Genomic DNA, 20,161 nt, shown 5'->3' with positions numbered 1-20,161 from the left:
TCTCTGTGGTTAAATGCAGCAAACGGTCTGCAGCTTGGCTAGCGGGCTCAGGGGTGCCAGGGCTCTCCCTTTAGCCTTTCACAGCTACTCGGCGGCTCGGCCATTTTTTCTGTATTTCGGTGCCTCCCGCTGCCTGGTTTCTTTTGAACGCTGCGCTGCCGGGCCTCCTGCTCCTGCTCGGCATGGGGAGGGGGCGAGCGGGGCCGGGCCTCGCCAGCGTCTGCCCCGAGCAGGCCTCGGCCGGCGCGGGGTTCAGGCCGCAGCCTCGGGACCTGCGCCGCCGGGCTCGGGGGAGCGCTCCCCTCAGGGCCCGGGGCCTGCGGCCCGGCCGCAGCGGCTGCGCCAGGGGTGTCCGCCCGCCTGGCACCGGCACGGGTTCGCCCTTGCGGCTACCGCGGGCTCGGGGTGAAGGCGCGGGCAGGCTGCGGGGGCTGCGCCCACGGGGGCCTCACGGCACCGCCGGGCCCGGCCCGTTCCCCTCAGCGGGGCCGGGGCTGCGGTGGGAGCTGCGGCGGGAGCTGCCGCCGTCCCGCGCCGCCGCCCCGCGCCGCCGCCTCACGTGTCCCCCTCCCCTCCCCGCCTCCGCCCCTTCACCCGCCGCAGCACCGCCGCGGCGCCCTCCGACTTCCCGTAAAGAGTCCGCGCCCGCCGCCCACTCCGGCGCCGCCGCCTCGCCGCCCCCCCGCCCCGTCGGCCTCTCGCTGCCGCCGCGGAGGTGCCCGAGAGGCGGCGGGGGTGACCGCCGCTCCCCTCCGCCCCGCCGCTCCACTCGTCCGCCGGCCCGGCCCGGCCTCCCCCCCCCCCCCTCCCCCCCCTCCGCGGATCCCTCCGCGCCGCCCTCCGCTCCCTCCGCCCCGCTCGCACTGTTTGGGAGCAACCGGCCGAGCCAGCGGCGCCCCGGCCCCGGCAGCGCAGCGAGGCCCCGCGGACCGGCCCTCGCTCAGCCCCGGCGCGCACCCCCGGCCCTCTCCCCTCTCGTCATGTCCCTCAAGCAAGCGGCGGCGCAGGCCGCCGGCAACAACCGCAAGCCCCCCGGCGGTGGCGGCGGCGGCCCCGGCCTCCCGTCAGCCGCGGGCGGCGGGAGGCAGAACATGGGCAGGTGGGTGCGCGGTAGTGGCGGGCCCGGCCTTGGCCCCGGCTCCGCCGCGGAGAGCCCGGTGCGGGCACCGCTCCCCCCCGCTCCCCCCCCCTCCCCCCCCCGCACCGGCCTCCATGGGCGGCGGCGCGGCCGAGAAGGGGGAGCGGGGCCTGCTGCATGGCGGGGGACGCGGCCCGGCGCGGGGGGCTCCGCCCGGTGGGGCGGGAGCCGGCATGGCGGCGGGCGGGGCGCACGCAGGCCCGCCGAGGGACCCGCCGGTTCCGCAGTGCCGTCGGGGCGAGGCCGCCAGGCCAGGCCGCCGCCGGTGCCCTTCAGGCGGCCGGGGACGGCGGAGGGCACGGCAGGCCCTCCATTTTCCGTGGCGGGGTGGCGGGCGAAGCCCCTCGCGGCCTGGCCGGGGCCTTGCGGAGGGGCCGAGGGGCGCCGCTTCTCCCGGGCCAACGTGACCCGCCTGCTGAGGAGGCGGCGGCGGGGGCCGGCGGCCGCACGTGCGCGGGGGGCCGGCGGCGGGAAGGTGCCGGCCGCGATGGCGGCGGGGCCGGGGGGCGGCGGGGCCGGGCGGGGGAGGGGGCCGGAGCCGCCTTCCTGCCCGGTGCCTGCCGGCGGAGGCCCGCCTGCGGCGGAGCACCTCCGGCTCGCCGGGCTGTATTTTTTTAATCTAAATCCAAATATTTTTTTTTAATTTTGTTTTTTTTTTTTCCAATTTATTTAAATCGCAATCGAAATGCTGGCGGGCGGGCAGGCCGCGGCAGCGCCGGCTGGCCCCGCCGCTGGGTGGTGGTGCCAAGCGCGGCTGCACTTTCTCGCCGGGGTGGGGGGCGAGCCGTGGGGGTGCTGCCGCAGGCTGCTGCCCGGCTCCCCCTCCCCACGCACGCTGCGGAGGCCCTGCTGGCTCCTGGAAGATTGAGCCTCCTCGGAGAGCGTTAGCTACACAAATTCACCCATCTTTGAGGGAGAGGAAGGAAAAAAAAATAATAAACTTTCTAGTGTTGTGATTTCTTTTCCAGTGCTGTGGGGGTCCTAACAAACAATCAGAGCAGGACAGTAACAGTTTTGAAGGTCATAGTCACTCAGGGCAGTTTCATTTCAAGTTTTATTCGTCTTACTCCTTGACTTTTAATTCTTACGCAGTTTTGTGCATTGTTTTTGTTGGTAATAAAACAGAATTTGCAGCGGTCCCATTGTTGGGCATCACTGGAAATACGGTTCTGCTTTGTTACCAGTCTGTGGAACTGGAAGTGGAAAAGCTTTGCTAGGATTGGAAAGGGCAAAATAAACTTAAATAATAACAATAATACCTCAGTAGTTCATTGCAATGATTTAATAGTTTTTACGTATGGCTGTTTAGATTGAACCTCATGTTTACTGTGCTTTGCTAAACTGTTATCCCTGCCAACATACAGTGGCACTGTAGAGGTTAACGTGAAGGGCAACAAAACCTACAGCTTTTTTTTTAAATTCAGTAGGATGGTCAGCACTTGTCTCTGTAGATTAGGGAATGTGAGCTTCTATTTCTCTCCGAGTTTTAAGACTAAAGCCATTGGATTTCTCCTCCCAGTGTTGCATTTCTAGTTTTGTTGGATAAATTCCACTTCAAAACTCCTTAGGGAGTTCTAGTGGGGCTGTTAGGCAGCTGGCATGTTCCCTCAGAGGTGTTCACGTTCTCCTTTTTTGTCAATCTATTTTTCAAGTTATTTCTGAGTGAGGGGTCTGTAAAATCCCAGCCCCTGGGTTGGTGGAACCCCATGGAGTACCTTCAGAGAACTTCTATTGCTGTCCTAAAGAAAAGTCTTGTTATCATGGGAGTGCAAATTCAAAGATGGTTCATGTAAATGAAAAGCTAAGTGGCTTCTCTGTTCAAAAAAACCCAAATTGTTTTTTAGCTGGCCTGCATCTTGGTTCAGATTTGAAGCATTATATTATTTAATAGAAACTTAAGCATCTCCAGTTTATGCCAAGCTTTCTTCCTAGCAGCTCATTTCCCTGCAGCACTAGCATTCTCTTTCTTATCTTCTTGAGATGGAAAATGTTACTCTTCATGGCTATGTTGCTCTTAGATGCTTAGGTTTGGGTAGAAAACTTATTAATAACTGTACTGGACCCAATTTTCTGCTGTGTGTTTATTACTGTAAGACTTAATTGGGCAAAGCACCTGGTCCTTTTACATTGGATAGTGAGTGGAGGGTCAGCTTTGTTCACTATGTTTGTTACCATGGTTTTGTAATGATGGATATATGTATTTCACGTTAGAAAAGGTAAAATCTTGTGTGAATAAATAAAGCATTCCAGTATTTGTTTTCATGATATTAATTTCTTTTACATTAAGAGGAAACATCACAAATCAAGGTATCTTTAAAGGTGTGCAAGAAGAAAAAACAAGAATACCTTTTTGTATGAGGAGGCACTAAGTGAAATGCTACATTTGTTTAATGGCAACTGCCTGTGCAATATGGCAGATGGGAAGTCAGGCTGTAGGGGGGGATGCCAGTAGCAGGTTGAGCTGTAATTGGAGAAAACGTAGACCTCATACACAAACCTGCTAGTCAAAACATTATCTAACATCTACTTTTTGTGGTTTAGTTCAGTTTTGCTTTTATACAAGCACAGGAAGGTTAGCTGTCCTGTGATGGGAAGTTGCATCTGTCCCAGCATTCCTTGAATTACTGCATCCTTTTTTTGTTACTCATTTTTCCCCATTGTTGTTTTGTCTGAAGCAAACACCTCTTAGGTTTGAGGTGGTTACTTGTCTAGTTACAATTGTGGCAGAAGGTCTTTTTCCTTCTTATTTGGTAACTTTCTTGCCTAACTGGACTTGGGACTCAACTTTAAGAATATCGTGAGTTACCATCTTTTATAAAATGGCTTTGCCCATTGAACAATTAAAATTGAAATGACCCCATGTTGCATAGCTTGCTTTTGAGGCTTAACACTTCTGGTCTATTCTTTATTTTCCTTTTTCCTTGATGTTTTTTATTACCCTAACTAAAGGCTTAAGTAAAGGGCAGAAGAGGAGGTGTCCATTCTATTCAGACAGAAGTAATTGGGAATATTGAGTGCAGAGGTGCTCCGATGTAATGGAAGTGACTGTTGTGGAGGTTTGATCACTAGTGTCATTCAGAGTTTTTCTAGTTCATTCTAACGTGTTTGTGTATGTCGGTTTAATACAACCGTGCTAAACTGCTGAGCAAAATGAATGGGTAACCTGCAGGTCTCTCCTTATCACTGTTAATGGACTTTAGTATGATATTATATACCCACTTTTGAGGTAGTTGTTATTTAACAACTGATTTCATGGCAGTATGTGAAGAAGGTTTCTTCAGTGACTTAAGTCCATCAACAGGTTACAGATGGGCATTGGGTCAGACTTGAGTCAGATTACTTACATGTTCAGACACTACAGAGGTTGTCATCTTGTAGGAAGACAGAGGTTGACATTATTAATGTTAGTATTAGGGAAAAACTACAGAAAACAATGCTGCAGGACTTCTTGTGTAATCTTAATTTGACAGTTTTGATTTATTTGACTTACATAGACAAATAGTGCGCTTAAATAAAACTTTGTATTTCTGATTTCTCCTTTAGAAGAAAGCTTTACCAGCTCTCTGCACTTGTAATGAAAGTTCTTTAGAGTATCCTGTAAATTTGTTTTCAAAGCTGTAGTAATGTCAGCCAGTGCTCCAGAAACATCTATTAACTCTTGTTAAATACAACAGTCTTTGTAGGTGCGCTTCTGCTGTAGACATTAATTGCAGTATGGTTACATTTGTTTCTTAGTCTCAAAGTGAAGATGCTGCTGCAGAGACAAGGCTTGTGTCCCTTGTCTTAGTTTTCACTTAACTGGAAAAATATAAATGTGTGACCTTGTTTTGCTTATACAAATGCTCTATGTGGCATGTAAACATTAGGGTGGGAGGTGAGGGATGCTAAGGAGTAGGACAGTAAATGCTCATAAAAATAGAAAAAAAAATTGCAAGTTGCTGCTGGGGGGAAATGTTTATTGAGCAGGGCTTGGGATTAAGCCCTTGCAGAGACTTTCACTTTTAAGGTGTGACTGCTGGCATGCGATAAATTGGCTACTGAGTTTAATTGCTTGGTGGTTACTTTGTCTGGTGCAGCACTTTTCTGACTTTGTGACTTTGCTACCTCAAAGCTTACAAGTTTACAAGTGGATTTGCCAAGCTGGTGTGCCTTTTCCCAGGCCTGCCTTTATCCCCATTTTTGCAATATGAAATGTATTTTTTTTTTATTTACTATACTTACTGTAATCAACATGTGGTTTTAGATAGCAGTACCAAATTGCTGCTGACACTTCTAGTTTCCCCCACCCCCATTTCTTACTCTCCTGTTTTAAACTGTGATAGACTTCTAGTAAAGGCCATCTACTTTCTGCTTTTGTAAAGGTCCTAGATTTTTTTTTTTTGTATGATGCATCAAAGATATGTCAAAGGGTGGTTTGAACTTGAGTCTTCTTCACCTGTTGGAATATAAACCTGAAGCCAATGGCCTTGGTTTTAGCAGAAGATACACAGTTTCAATTGAATTGTAGCATTGACAGAATTGGTGAATGTCTTTCCTTTTTTTCTGATCGTTTGTGTTTAGCAGTTGTAGCTGGAAAACAAGAGGTCAGGTCTGTAAAGACACCTGTTAGATCAGAAGAGCATATAGAATTTCTGCAAGTAGCTTAACTCTTGGTCTGATGTAGAAGTTAGGACCTCTTGCCAGTGTGGATGCACACAATCAGATTGTTTTGTAAAGAAACGTGGGTAGGAACAGTAATTTTGGAAATGTGGTAAGAGATGAAAAATCTAGAACACTTAGGTTCTTAAGAGAATACTCCAAGCTTCTGACAACTCTAGCAACCCAGTTATTTAACTTCTAAGAATACTTGTCACTAAAAGTGGGAGCGCTTTCTATTTCAACGACATCTCTTTCGTTTTTGACCATTTCTACAGCTGATGTAGGAAGGAGTATCTTCTAAAATCTTTTGAGACCAACAGAGGGAACTGGTGAAATCATTTGACTTTGGCCATGTTCTTTGAAAGACTGTGTTGTTGACACTTTTGACTGTAATAAAAGGAAAAATCAGAACTGGCCTGTACCTCTCTTTTATTTGTGTGTTTCGCATCTGGTGAAATGACTTTTCTGAAAGAAGAGGATAGTTCATCTGAATATTATGCAAAATTTATGTTCCAGGTTCGCAAAAGGCTCTTTTCAGCACTGTGCTATGGGTAGCCATTTGACAAATGGCAGACTTAGGAAATGGTGAGACCTGCTTGTCTCCAGAGTGAGCCTGAAGCTGTGAAACTGCCTTATGGGAAGCTAAGGCTGATAGATAATTAAATAAAGGCTATTTACATTAGTTTTTTTTTTTTTTTGTGAGATTAGTGCTCTGCAAGTATTCTGAAAATGTCAGCAAGACATCCGAAATTTGCCGTTGTTGCCAATCAGCAAATGCCATCGGTGTGCGTGATGCTGTATGAGACCACGTTTCTGTTTCAGAGGCTTGTTTTCTTAAACGAATCAGGTGATAGTTTAGTGGTTTTTCATTTTTACTTCATTAAGGCCTTTTATGGTTCTCTGATGGACTTGCTTATTTCTGCAGAATTTATCAGCGGGATCTTTATGTTCATTGAGAGAAATGTCTTTGATTTCTTGACTAACTCATGAGCCCTATTTATAAGGGCATGTTGTTTTGAGAGCAAGGTTGTATTAAACCACAGCATAGTGTTTTCAAAAGCAATCGAATGCGGTTGATGTTCAGTTGGATTTAGATTTCAGCGGAGTTTGACTCTTTTGAAACATACACATGATTCTTTGGGTCTCTTTAATTAAAGGATTGTGCACCTGTAAGGTGGGTCTATTTAAAAAAATAATATTTTTTTTTAATAAAGACTTCATTTTGCCTCTCATTACAGTGTGCATTCCTGAAGTCGTCATAATACAGATCGAAATAACTGATAAATGTTTGAAATTAGGACTTCTTGGTACAAGGAAGTAGCTTTGAAATAAGGCAGACCAGCAAAGTTGGAAGAATTGTAGCTGTTGCAGACTAGCTAGCTGCAGGGCTGTTGTTGGCACTCAGATGTCTAAGGTGGAGGGTGCAGACTGTTACATCTCGGTTTGCAAGGGACTTGGAGGTTGATTTAAAAGCTTTTTGAAATGTCCCAAGTGCTATGTATTGACAGATTCACATTAAAAGTAGTTAATGTTTTCAAGGGGATGGACAGACTTAACCAGTTGCACTTGCTGGGTTGTGGGTAGTAGTTCTAAGCAAGCTCTGTGGGTGGGGCCTTAACTATCAGGGCTCCTCTGGACCTTGCAGCATGGGGCAGTTACTTGGGTGGCCCTTAGACAGATGATGACGATATATTGAGCCTCTGGTCTTAGAGGGGGGACCCTGTGCTAAGTAGGGATTGGCCTGAGAATGGGGTTTGGTTTTGTATGCCAGTAAGTTTTGGAATTTGATTTAGTTACAGGATTCTGCATAAGTAATAACATTATTTTGTTTTGTTTTGTTTTTTATAATGACATAGGCTTAGTATTTTCTTCATTTTGTCCTTTATTGTAGGTAATATTGCCTACTAACCAGTGTTACTTGCTTGTAGGTCAGTAGTTTGGAGGGTCAATGCCGTGGGCCCTGTAGTTGTCAAGTTCTGCTCTAGAGGAGTGCTCTTTTTCTCTGATCCCGTTCTCAACACTAAATTAAGATGGGTTTTTGAATTCTTACTTGGTAAGAAATTTACCAGTTTCAGCAGTTCTTTTAATTGTATCCCATCTATGTATTTAATTTCAGAGGTCGGAGCAGTGGCAAGGGACCACCTCAGCCTACAGTAAGTATATGCTTTTTTCCCCCTCATTGTACCGCTTCTAGATGTGAGGAAATAACTTATGTACAGTGAACCCAAGTGTCAGTGTAAGAACAGCTAATACTGGCATAGTCTCTCAATTTTTCCTTTGGATATTGTGATGAATATTTTAGACTGAGGTATGCTTTTCTAAAGATGGAGCATCTTGCATTCATTTAAGCCTCCTGAGAGGCTGAAGGGTGGAAGGCTGACTTAAACTTTTGACTACACTGCTACAAATTTTCTGCATTTTCTTGCAATTCTACTTGTAGATACGGTAACATTTAACTTAAGGCAGTGCTTCTGAATTAGTTCCTATTTGAAGATTCTGATATTGGCTTCTCCCTTAAACAGATGACAGTAAAACAGCATTTAGTTAAACAAAAATAACAGTCTTGTTTAGCTTTACTATGAAATAGCTAACCCAATATTATCAGTAACCTGAATGTACATTTAGTTGCTGTCAAGGCTATATATTATTGAAGTATAGGTGTAGCTTGTAGAACATAATTTTATCAAAGCTAAAGATGTGGTTCTCGATTTTAAAGAGTGGATCTTTGAACTGCCCTAATCAAATATTTGCTAATTTGTTATTGGCCCGGTTTTCAAGATGATTAATTTTGGGGAATGGGGCAGAAGTAGGAAGGTTTAAAAGGACTATAGTTTGCTTACATAAACATTTATTGAAGACCTCAAGACACTTCAGTAAAAATAAAGAAGCTTTGAGGAAGAGTGGTGAAAAAGGTCGTACGCAAACACTAAACATTATCAAAGTGTTAGTCTGTATGTCCTCTACTGTTACCATAGGAGCATCCTTAAAAACATGTCTTTGCAGACCAGGAAGGTGGCTTAACATGCAGGAGTAAGTAGATTAAGTAGCTGACAGTTTAACAGATATGTTGTCAGTTAAAAATCTCGAAATATGGTGATGTCCTTGCATGTTTCAGCATCTCTTTTCTTCACAAGCATGAAGTTGACAGGGAGAGATACCAGACCTTGCAACAAAACACAGACACCCTTGCCTCTTCATGTGACCTTATGCAAGCAAGCATGTCATCTAGCAACCTGGGTGATACTTGGGCAGTTCTTCTAGTGTAGGATCTCAGATTCTGATACTGCAGTGAATTACTTTTGGCTAATTTAATGATAGGTTTTGTAGCTCTTTGGTGCGCCAGGATTTGATGACTTCAGCTTCTGTTAATGCATGTAATCAGGTCTGTTAGATGAAAAGATGTAGTTCAGCGGGCCCTGAAAACACCTTTTTACTTTTACAGCAGAAGTACCATATCCTGTTGATGGCTCTTAAGCCAGGGAGGGATGTTAGCAGGGCTTTTTCAGTTAGGAGTCTGTGCACACAAGCTTCACCCAACCAGCAAGAGATTTCCTTATTGAGTGGTTAGGGGCACTCTGTAGATGTTTATCCTGTTTGGAAGGGTGTTCAGATCTTTAATTGATCAGAGAAGGGGTAAGGGTCCTCTGGAAATCTCATGTGACCTCAGTTCTATGTATATTGACTGAGTAAGGTTTCGGACCAATGTTTCTAGGAACTAGTACTTACTGGTGAGAGCCTGCGTTATTTTTGGTGTACTGGCTTTTTGAATTGTTACAAATGTTTCTCCTATATTCATGATGTCTTTTTTATTTTCCAGATTTCTTTCGATGGCATCTATGCAAACATGAGAATGGTTCACATACTTACATCAGTTGTTGTAAGTCTTCATGTTTGGAAGGGGGGTAAACAGTTTCTATGGTGACAGAGAATTGTTAACTAGTCCACTAATTGTAATATAATGGAGTGAATATTAATCTTCAACAGTAGACGTCTTTTGCCAAGGTTGAGCTTTAAAGAATCACAGTAACAGCTATTCTGTATTTTTGGCTTGGAAAGATTCGCATACAATTTGCAGAGGCATAGCTAATTTCTTAGGTGCACTGGTCATATTTTGATTTTTTTTTTTGTCTTCAGAGAGGTTATGGATAAATAAAAATGAGTCTGTGTGCAGGGAATGAAAGCCTTTCTTGCCAGATATTAAAGGAAGTGCTGACATGCCAAAATTAAGTAAGGTGGACTGTCCCACATCTGCTTGAGTCCAGGCTAAGACTTCATCCTTATTTGTACCCACACATATGCATAGATTTCCATCCCCGCCTCTCCCCCCAAAAAGCTTGTTTGTGTGCATTAACTGGTCAGGATTCTTGTGAGTACCAAATATGCTTCTGTGAGTGTCTTTGCATCCCTTCAGAACAGATGTTGGTACATACTCAGCTGTTTCCATCTGCAGAACACAGTGGCGTGTTTATAAATGGGCAAATGTCAAATGAGTAGATTTGACTAAAAACTGAGCTGTGTTTTTACACATTGTACCTATCTAAAAAATAAATCTTTGATTTTTATAATTTCTCAGATTTTCTCATAAAAAATAAGATTTGTAATTTCTCAGGCTGGTAGAAAGCTGTATTTTCATTTTTCTTGCATTCTAGGGATCCAAATGTGAAGTACAGGTGAAAAATGGTGGTATATATGAAGGAGTTTTTAAAACCTACAGTCCTAAGGTAATTTTTTTAATTTTGACTCTTCCCTACTTTAAAAGATCCTAATACTGAATAATCAATGTTTGATTAAAATTTGGATGTTTATTATGAATGATTTTGACTATTCATGTCTGGGTTTACACAAGAAGACTCATTTTTGCAACCTGTTGTAAAAGCCTGGTTTTTTGCAAGTATGCGAAGTTACAGAGTAGCTTATTATGTATTAAGTTGGTGTGTTCTGCTTATGTCTCTAATAGTGTGATTTAGTGCTTGATGCTGCTCATCGGAAAACTGCAGAATCCAGTTTGGGGCCAAAACGTGAAGACATACTGGAGAGTATCTTGTTCAAGTCTTCAGATTTTGTTATGGTGCATTTTAAGGATATGGATACCAATTATGCGAGAAGAGGTACACTGGTTTTTAAAGTTGTCTGTATCTTAAGATCATAAGTCAAGATTTTTCAAAGTAGATGCTTTAGGATCCAAAAACTAAAGTTCACATTTAGACTCTTAATGAGTGCAGAACATCCAAATATACCATTAAAGTCAATGGAAAGAGTGGATGCTCAGCACCTTCTGAAATCAGAAAGTTATCAAAATTTTGAAAATGGGTTGTAGAACCTTTGTGAGGGTGCTCTGCTTTGAGTGGCTGGTTTTGGTGTCTGGAAAGCAAATCCTTAGTGGTGTTACAAAACATATTACAGATCTTGAGGGAGGTTGGTTTTGTTTTTGTAAATATCTTTCTAAATTAGTCTGGTAAATGCTATATGAAAATCCATGAATACACAAATTCTTTATAAAAAGGTTATTGTTCTAGTTGATACGTATATATAAAGTCTATATTTAGCTAAGTAACATTTGTCTCTCAACAGGCGTTCATATAAATGTTCTAAAAATACTACTGCAAATGAAGCTAAAAATTCTTAGAAAATCCACTATTTGTCTTTTTAAATTTCTGCTTTACTGCTTGTAGATCTGTAGGTCAGGCTCTCAAAAATGCAGAAGAACCTAGTGAGGTGGCAGGATAGTGGTCTTAAAATCTGGAAGACATGGCTTGAAACTGTCAGATTTGAATGATTTTACAGGCAGCCTGGCAGCCTTCACATTTCTTTTAGTGTCTGACCTCCAAGACCTTAATTATTTTTCTAGAACCTAAGAGGCTCATAAGTCAGACAGCTCTAGTTCCTTTGCAGGTTTTTTTTGGGCAGCATATCTCAAGGGTTTTTGTGTTTATGTTCCTGATCTGCTGGGCTAAGGAATAAAAGCTAATACATAGCTTTCTGTGCCACGGAGTGAAATTGCGGATCTGTACATTTTCAGGTTAATCAACAACTATCACTGGGAGCTAAGTGGTTATTGTAATGCATGTGCTTTATTCCCATGTAGCAGTGACTTAGAGATGTGTAGAGACTGGTGGACATTTAATGAGATCTTTCTTTTTTCACCTTGTGTTTGTACGTGCATGTGTTCTTGCCTGATGTAAAGCTGAAGAATGAGAGGCTTGTTGTTTCAAGGCATTTGCTTTTCCCAGAAGAAGATGCATAATGTCAGAGCAAATGTAGCATTGAAATGCAGATAAGTTCCAGGTTCAGGATGGGACTTTGAATTTAAATCACACGAGAGCTGTTTCGTAATGGGTCTGCTATGAACATCACTTTAATGTAAATGCAAACTGGGCTCTCCCATTACCCAATCTTTATAGATTTTGAGCAGACAGAATGAAGAATATACTACTACTTCTAGAATAATTACTCAGTGGAAGTTTTCTGGAAGAAAATGACTGCTTCAGGTTGAACAGTTGCTCAGTTTACTTTATTAGGTGGAATGTCTTTCATTCTAAGCCTCTTAAGTAGCTGGAGAGGAGACCTGAAAGCAGGCTGTATAGATGGAGCAAGATTAACGGGAAGGCTGCAAAACTTAGTAACTCATAGCAGGTAGATTAATCTGCTTTCCATTTTGTCTCAAAAACGTATTATCTTGGAATGACGCTGGAAAGCGTAAGTTAGTCTCTGAGCACACCTGCAAATTAGAGCAATGATGGGCTTTCTGCTTCATGGGATATTAAATAAGCAAGGATTCAAAAGAATGGAAGTGTATGAACATGCATGCAGGAACTGCTGACCTTTAGTTCTTACAAATAAACCCAGATCTTCATGGTACCAAGTCAATAAGCCTGTGTATTCACTGAGTCTGAACCCCTAGGTGAGAAGATGGCTCCTTGCCGCCTTTGTATTGGAAATGATTACTGGCTGGTACCCAGAGAAGTTTGACAGTGTTGCACTTATCCAGGAACAGATACTTTTAAATTGCCTAGCCCTTAATGATTTTTGGCTTTCACAGACAAGTTACTAGACAATTTGAACATATTTGATTGGAAAGCAGCTTGCTCTCACTTCTTAAAAAATGTAGTCAAACAAAAGGATGCTTCACAAGCAGTTGCCATAGGAGAGGCTAACCTAGAGTAGGGATTTTTGGGGTCTGTGTGAGTAGTTTCTCCTACTCCTTAGGAGACTACTAGACTTTTGAGGAGGCCTTGAAGTAAACTTCATTTTTGCAAAAGATACTGTTTTGGAAATTTTAGTGCATCCTGGTTTCCTGGTTCAGTATAAGTATCTGGAATTCTATGGATTTTTTTTCTGGCATTTGCTTTGCTGCTGAGCTGGAGGAGCGTAGCAAACGGTGCTCCTGACTGTGAGTCTTGATCTTCTGACTTACCGTCAGACTTGAATAGCAGAGATCTTAGCTGCATTGTCTGCCTGTATGACCAAGCTGGACAGAAGAGACTGGAAGAGTACTGGAAAAGAGCAACAGGTGGGGAGAAAGGGAATGGGATGGATTCTCCTTTCAGAAAAGTGGAGAATACAGTTGTGTCTGAAAGAACCTTCTGAAATAGTCTGCCAGGCACCTTTCATTGCTATCATACTTGTGCAGCTTTGGAGCCGTGAGCTGATAATTCATCCTGTAGCTACATCAGTAGTGTGAGTGCAGGGGAGGTAACGACAGCAGAGGCTTGGGGTGGGTGAAACCACCCTGTCTGGAAGCAGCAGTCTTAGATTTGCTTGTGCCAAGCATGACGTTGCACCATTAGACGCAACGGTGGAGACGGTGTGTGGTGCCTGCCCAGATTGTAGAAATTGGAAGGGTTGGGAGAAGAAATAGTAGATCTGTGTAGATAGGGACGTTGTAACAGTTTATGTTTAAAAAAATCAATCTGTCCCTACTTCTTGGGCCCTTATTTGCCACTCTGTCAATCTGCGTAGACCTTCGTGCTCATGTAGATTCCTGTAAGGCTTCAGAAGGAATGGAAAAGGAGTCACCTGAGGATCTCTTGCTGTGGAATTAGGGCTTTTGCAGTACAGGCAGGCTGATGAATGAAACATGCATTGGAAAACTCAGGTGAAATTGTATTGTATCCATCATTCCCCTTTCAAACTATTCTGTCTGCATTTAAAGAGGGACAGGCACCGTTTTCTGCATGTGGCAGTGGAAACCGACTGCTCAGAATCTGCTCTAACATGCAAGTTGGAATCCTGGGCTGTATGTTAGCCTGTCTTTCTGCTTCACCTTCTGAGGCAAAGGTGAAGTGCCTAGATCTGGTAGCTGCTAGATTAACTTGGGCTGCGTGATTGAAAATTGTATTTCTCCTGTGTTCTGCAGAGCAAGCTTCTAGCAGTGTTTCCTGTAGTCCTAAACGCTGATCTGTCGACAGTGCTGGTTTGCATGTGATTCAAATTTGAGTAAGGCTTCAGAGTGCCTTCTTGGCTTCTCTTGAAAGACAAGACAATTCAACATCATAACGACTGTTAAAGTAAAAGGCTTCTACAATGTTTTTATTGGTTTTTTGGCACCATTACTGCGCTCTGAGAAAAATGTTACAAATCCAATGAAAAAAGGCAGAAGAGAATTGGCTATTTAAGTTTTTCCTTGAATTAGCACTGAAAGTGGCATCCTTCCAGAGAAAGTGTTGGAAGAGGAATAGCGGTAGGCATATTATGAACAAAGGAAGGAAATGTTGGCTCTGCAAAACTGGTGGTAACTGGTTTTAATGTTTCAAATCAGTAGTAAGTAGTTACAAAACAAATGAGAGTTTACTGTTGAAACCTTTAAGGTGAAACCTCAGTTTACTATGGGTCATGCTGAACTTGATCAAAGCTTGCAGCGTGCAGCATGAACGCGTTTGGCACATAATGCCGATTGGTTTAATAGCATTTGAACTGCAGAGTTGCACTGAATTGCGTATTTGTGCTCTTCACCATTAGTAGCTCAAAATATGTTTGTGAAAACAAGCATGTTAAACACTGAAATTAATTAAACCCGGACTCTTAATTGCTCTATTCTGGCAATTTTTTCTTTAAGTCATTTAATAGCACATACTGGCAGAATGTGCCCAAGCTGAGTTTTTCTTAGAATGTGTAAATTTAGTTTGCCTTTACTTAATGTGAATTTCTGTTGCATAGGATTGTCCTTGGGATTTTTTTTTTCCCCAGTTAGCAGGCTTTAAAACAAGACACGAGGTCTTTGACATCAAACTTCTTGGTTAGGAGATGTCACATTAAGCAGATACAGAGGCAGTGGGGGCTAATTGAGTGTTACAGCTCAGTCTCTTTGTTTGACCAGTTTTCATTTGATCTTTAACTTGAGTTTTACCATGTAGAAAAGGAATTGATTAAAAATTTGGCCATGCCAAGGTGTCATGTGAATTGTGCATTCAACAGCTAAGAGATATGAGGCACCAGATAAAGGGGGTGGGTGAGCTTGTGCAGTCAGTGTCTTGTCTGTTACTACTCTGCCAAGAGGCGCTTGGAGCAGCAGTTCATGTTTTAGGTTCTACTTTACTAATAATCTTAAGAGCAGTATTTTTGTTTTGGAAACAAGTAATTGTAGAATTTTTTACATATGGTCTCAATTTTGTTGCTCATTAATTTTGGTAAAGTCTTGTTTGACTTGCTGCATTTTTAATCTTGGTGTCCCGTGTGCCTCTCTAGCTGTTTGTTCCGGGAAAATAGTGATCTGTGCCTTGAGGTACTGTTCTGCTACATTTAAACTTTGCCTCAATGCTCATGAGACCATATTGTCTGACTAGAGGTCTGCCTTTGTAGCCTGAATTTCTCCTAACTGTGGATGTTCTTTTGAGTTGTAGAGGTTAAACTGATGTTGCAGTCTCACTTGTGACTTTCATTCTAAAGTGAGAGAGAAATGAAGAGCAGTGAAGCTTTGTGTGCGCCATGTAATACTGGATTCTGCTGGGAAACTTAGTTGACTGTGCACATTTTACTCAGATCTGTAGCATTTGTTAGTGGAGTTTTTGTTTTGACTTGAGGTTTTTTTTCCCCCAGTTCATCTGTATCATTATAATTTTTAACAGCACTCTGCTAAATGTTTATGTGGCTTTTTAAATAAGAAAATTAGTGGGTTGAGTAGATAAGACTTGTTAAGCTAGTATTTTATTTACAGTATCCAGAATGGCACAGTTGTGTATGGAGTTTGTCTGAAGTAATTTAATAGAAATTAAGGAAACATCCTTCTGAAATACCGAAGTTTACCTTCATCAGGTGCTGCCATCAGTCCTTCTAACTCATATTTATCGAGTCTCATTGGAGAAGAGTTCCCTCTACTCCCAGTGAACTAATGCACAAGCAAGTTTCGCAGTTTCTGAAGTGACATAAGCAGCTTCCAACTTGCATTAGTGTAAAATGTCCAATCTGAGCAGACCAAACATGAGACAGTGAATTAATGGTTGGCACAGAAGCAGCACTGGTCTGTCTGGGTGGTGGCAGTGTAGCTACAGGGTATTGATCAGGTAAATGCAGAGTTTCCAAATATTAGAGCCTGACTTTTGCCTCCCTTTAAATGTGCTCTGTAGTTACTACTTAACTGTGAATTGAGGTAGCACTGTTACTACTGTAGTTTTAGATGATGTTTAAACATATCTTCTGTTATACTATATTTTAAAAGCTGTTTGTGTGAAGGGAAACTGAGAGACGTTTTCTTTCAAGTTGGTATACCTTAGAAATCTGTAAGGCTATTTGGAGGGGGTTTTTTGGGAAGCAAAACGGGGAGGTACATGGGGCTGTTACTAGGTGGGAACATTGCTGAGGTTTTACTGTGGAAATGATCTTTGCAAGTTGGGAGATGTATAATCAGTTTGAATATGTCTGTGAGAGGGACTGAAAGAGTTTAGCTTAGCCTGAATTCAACCATATAATGTGAAAAAATCCACCTGTATTTATATCTGATGTCTTCCAATTTTTTCTCTCTCCATATCTGTTGTAGTTCCTTCAGAAACAGGTAACTTTTTTGGCAGTCACTCTATGTCTCTGCATCTTGCCTTTCATAATGCTTTTGTTACCATACTATATAACGGAAACTTACTATCTTTGCTCGCACATTTATGGCACTATAAAACATGCATGCATAACTTCACAGAATCATTTAGAGTATCTTGCAGTTAGTTGGTGACTTCTCTTCTCACCCTTGATTTTTACCTATTCTGAACAGTTGAAAATGCAACTGAAATTTTGCATCAGCACGCAGGTAGTACAACGATAACAATGACTCCATTTCAGAACGGTTTACAAGTAATCCCAAAACCTGCCTGCTAAAGGCATTGCATTTAGTGACAAGCTAAAATACGATGTCACTTGAAAAGTGTTAACCTCCAGCTGCGTGGGTGCTGTCACAGCTTTGGTTGGCAGCCTGTGACATCTCGCAAGGTGATTGATGCAGGTTTTTGCAATTTCACAAGCCCTAACAGTGGTGTGCCTCGTTAGGTGTCTTTCTTTCATTTGGCTTTCTTTTCTTATTTTACTGATTCTTTTGTATTTGAAATGAATGTTTAGCTAATAAACTCTTTATTTTCATACATCTTCTATAACATTTTGTTTCATATAAGCTTATTAACAATGCTTAATTGCTTACCCATAGTTCCTTTGGTCTTTGCATATGAGTTGAGCGAGCATTTCATGAGATAGTGCTGAATGTTGTTAGACAGCCTAAGCACAGTTAAATTTTATGACAGATCATACCAATATATGTGCAGAACTTCCCCGTGAAATTGGGTAAAACAGGAATAAGCTGTCAGCAGTCTCTTTAAAAAAATCTTCAGTGATTGTTTAAAAACTGTAACATCAGTGGCCAACTTCATATGTTGTGAACTCTTCATGATGGCTTGAAAGTTTGTTTTTCTTAGTAAGATTGTACATCTTGCCAAAATTTAATTTAAGCCACGTTATTCCATATCTGACACTGCCTGGTGGTTTGAGCTCATCTTTTCTAAAGGTCTGAAATGTTTGCTCCTTATTTTATCAGCAGAATGATAGTAGGAGATTCTAGATTGAAGGCTTATTTATTTTAGGCTTATTTATTTATTTATAAACTTTTTAAAAGCTTATTTTATTTTTTAAATTTCCTTCTGTTTAAGTATGGCAGCTCTGAGATCTGGTTGCTTACAAATATAAAAGCTTGGCTTCCTTGATGAATGGCTTTGTACCTTTTTTTTCACAGCAATTTAATATTCTAGTATTATTCCTTCTTAAGTCTGGCTTGAATGAAACATGAACAAGTGAAAATAAAAGCTCATGATCTTTATTTTTTTTATGTAAGTTTTTATAATTTTTATAAACAATAGCAGACTTGCTGCTTATTTATTTTCATATCTTGTTGAGAACAAGAGGTAGAGAGTTTCTGAATCTTGCTGTGTGATGTTCTAAGCTGCTGCTTGAAAAAGCTCTTGTAGGAAAGAAGACTTCTCTGTTCATGTCACAGTGAACGGATGCACCAAGCTAATGGGTAATTGAGTTACGCTGCAAAGGGAGTAAAAGTGTGTACGTGCATGTTGGTGTGTTGAGAAGTTGTGGAAATAGAAGAAATTGAGATACTTCGAGGAATGGGATTGGGTTGCATTCATGCTTCTTTGATATTTGCAAAATATGTTAGTGTGCAGTTTTGTGGGCTGTTTGGAAAAGTGTATTATACAAGTCTAGGGTTTTCTAGGGGAATGGGGATAGTCCCCGTCCCCCCCTCCCCAACATACATGTAGCTTGTGTAAAATATTTTGAAATAACTGAAAGTAATCACTGCGGTTCTTCAACATGTTAGAAGTTAGTCTGAACTTTCTTAGTTATTCTAAGTATGAAGGAGGCACCTTTCTAATGTAGTCCTACTGAACACAGCAACTACAAGAGGAGGTGAATGATATTTAATGTGCCTGCAATTCAGCTGTATTTGGTTGTTCCGCAGATAACTAGTGTGTATGTCTTCCTGTACTTAACCAACTTGATTTCACCCCCATCCCTCCCCACTCCATTGTAGATGCTTTTACTGATTCAGCCATCAGTGCTAAAGTGAATGGTGAACACAAGGAAAAGGATCTTGAACCATGGGATGGAGGAGAGACCACCGCCACTGAGGAGCTTGAGGCATTAGAGACAGATGTTGTAAGTAATGCTTTTGTTGTCTCCAATAGTCTGTAGAAAATAACCTATTTCTCTGGACATGCCTTGAAACAATTCCTTAATTTCAATCTAGTAATGAACTTCTGTCTAAAATTGCTGGCCTGCATTGTATGGGTGTATGTTCAGTATTTGCTAGCAGCTACCACAGTACTTTTTTACAATTTGAATAAGAATAGCAGGATTTCAAATGCCACTTTTGGCAAATACTGACAAATGGCAGCTGCTGTGGTAGGGGACATGTTTGACTCATGGACTGGCTGAAAGAGGAGCTTTTATTAAGGACTCCAAATTCAGCAATACACTGAAGTGATTTATGTTTAATCAGAGCATTCCTGTCTGACAAGCATTGCATTTGGAAGTTATGGCGAAATTGTGCTTAGCTAACTGTCTCTGAGCTAAGATGAAGGAAGTTGATGGAAGTCTGACCCACAACTTAATAAGCACAGATACAATCTCAGTGGATTATGAATTGTTAGATGAAGAGTATGGTCTCGAATGATGTTTCTTTATATATCATAGCAGTCAGCTTTTACTCAACCATGTATTCTTTTTAGTAAGGTATTCAGACTGCAATATGTTAAAGAAGATAATATTACTGATTAGAGGAGAATCTAGTCATGTTACTGTGGAGCATATTAACTTTGTCTGGGTAGAACAGTTATCCTGTCAATTTTAGTGTACATATTGTACAGCTGAGATTTATTAGAATACTTAATACTGTCAGTGTTTTATAAAATATTCAAAACATTTATCATTGTGCTTGAATGCAGTAATAGCAGTTTTACTAAAGTGGGGAAGTTGTGCAGATCAACAGGGGGTCTTCTGCCTGTGGTGTGTGTATCTCAGATAATTGCATTAGTAGTGCATTTGAAAAGTTTCAGCACTTGCCACAGCAAGGGACTCTTCTAACGTTCAGAAGTGGCAATTTGCACTTTTTGGAAAAAGCATTCATGTATGTATGTATTTCTTGCTAGCCAGTAATCTTCTAGTACAGAGTTAAAAATAAACCTCATAAAACCAACACAAATACAACAAACAAAACCCACTGCTTTTGAAGGTAAAAATCTGTGCATCTGATGAACAAAGTTCCCTGAAATAAATTGTGGCTTTAGTAACTTTGCTATCTGGACAGTGAATTCATAGGCCCAGGAAAAAGGGCAAAAGGTTTAACTTCTGCCATCAGCCCTTAATTTAAAGGGAATGTATTTCCAATGTCATTTTGAAAAACAAGCA

The 20,161-nt window shown here is 42.1% G+C and overlaps 1 protein-coding gene across 21 annotated transcripts in view; it reads left to right on the top strand.

Moving 5' to 3' along the window:
* The first annotated feature begins 844 nt into the window (after positions 1-844).
* ATXN2 (ataxin 2) overlaps positions 845-20,161 on the top strand; it is a 52,498-nt gene continuing 33,181 nt past the window's right edge. For 9 of the 21 annotated variants that reach the window (XR_005102313.1, XM_037375600.1, XM_037375597.1 and 6 more), the window contains exons 1-7: positions 846-1,099; positions 7,893-7,929; positions 9,594-9,653; positions 10,426-10,497; positions 10,734-10,884; positions 16,749-16,763; positions 18,786-18,910. Coding sequence is in view for 20 of the 21 variants with exons in the window: in XM_037375600.1 (XP_037231497.1) it covers positions 981-1,099; positions 7,893-7,929; positions 9,594-9,653; positions 10,426-10,497; positions 10,734-10,884; positions 16,749-16,763; positions 18,786-18,910 (579 nt within the window). In the remaining variant the exon portion in view is untranslated. Of the gene's footprint in view, positions 1,100-7,892; positions 7,930-9,593; positions 9,654-10,425; positions 10,498-10,733; positions 10,885-16,748; positions 16,764-18,785; positions 18,911-20,161 lie in introns of those variants that run through there. The other 12 variants (XM_037375596.1, XM_037375587.1, XM_037375585.1 and 9 more) reach the window with 5 other exon arrangements.

This window comes from Falco rusticolus, chromosome 1 (assembly GCF_015220075.1).
Source record: "Falco rusticolus isolate bFalRus1 chromosome 1, bFalRus1.pri, whole genome shotgun sequence".
In the NCBI taxonomy this organism is placed as follows: domain Eukaryota; kingdom Metazoa; phylum Chordata; class Aves; order Falconiformes; family Falconidae; genus Falco; species Falco rusticolus.
The sequence above is the reverse complement of the archived record's forward strand: the minus strand, read 5'-3'. Positions and strand labels throughout refer to the sequence as shown.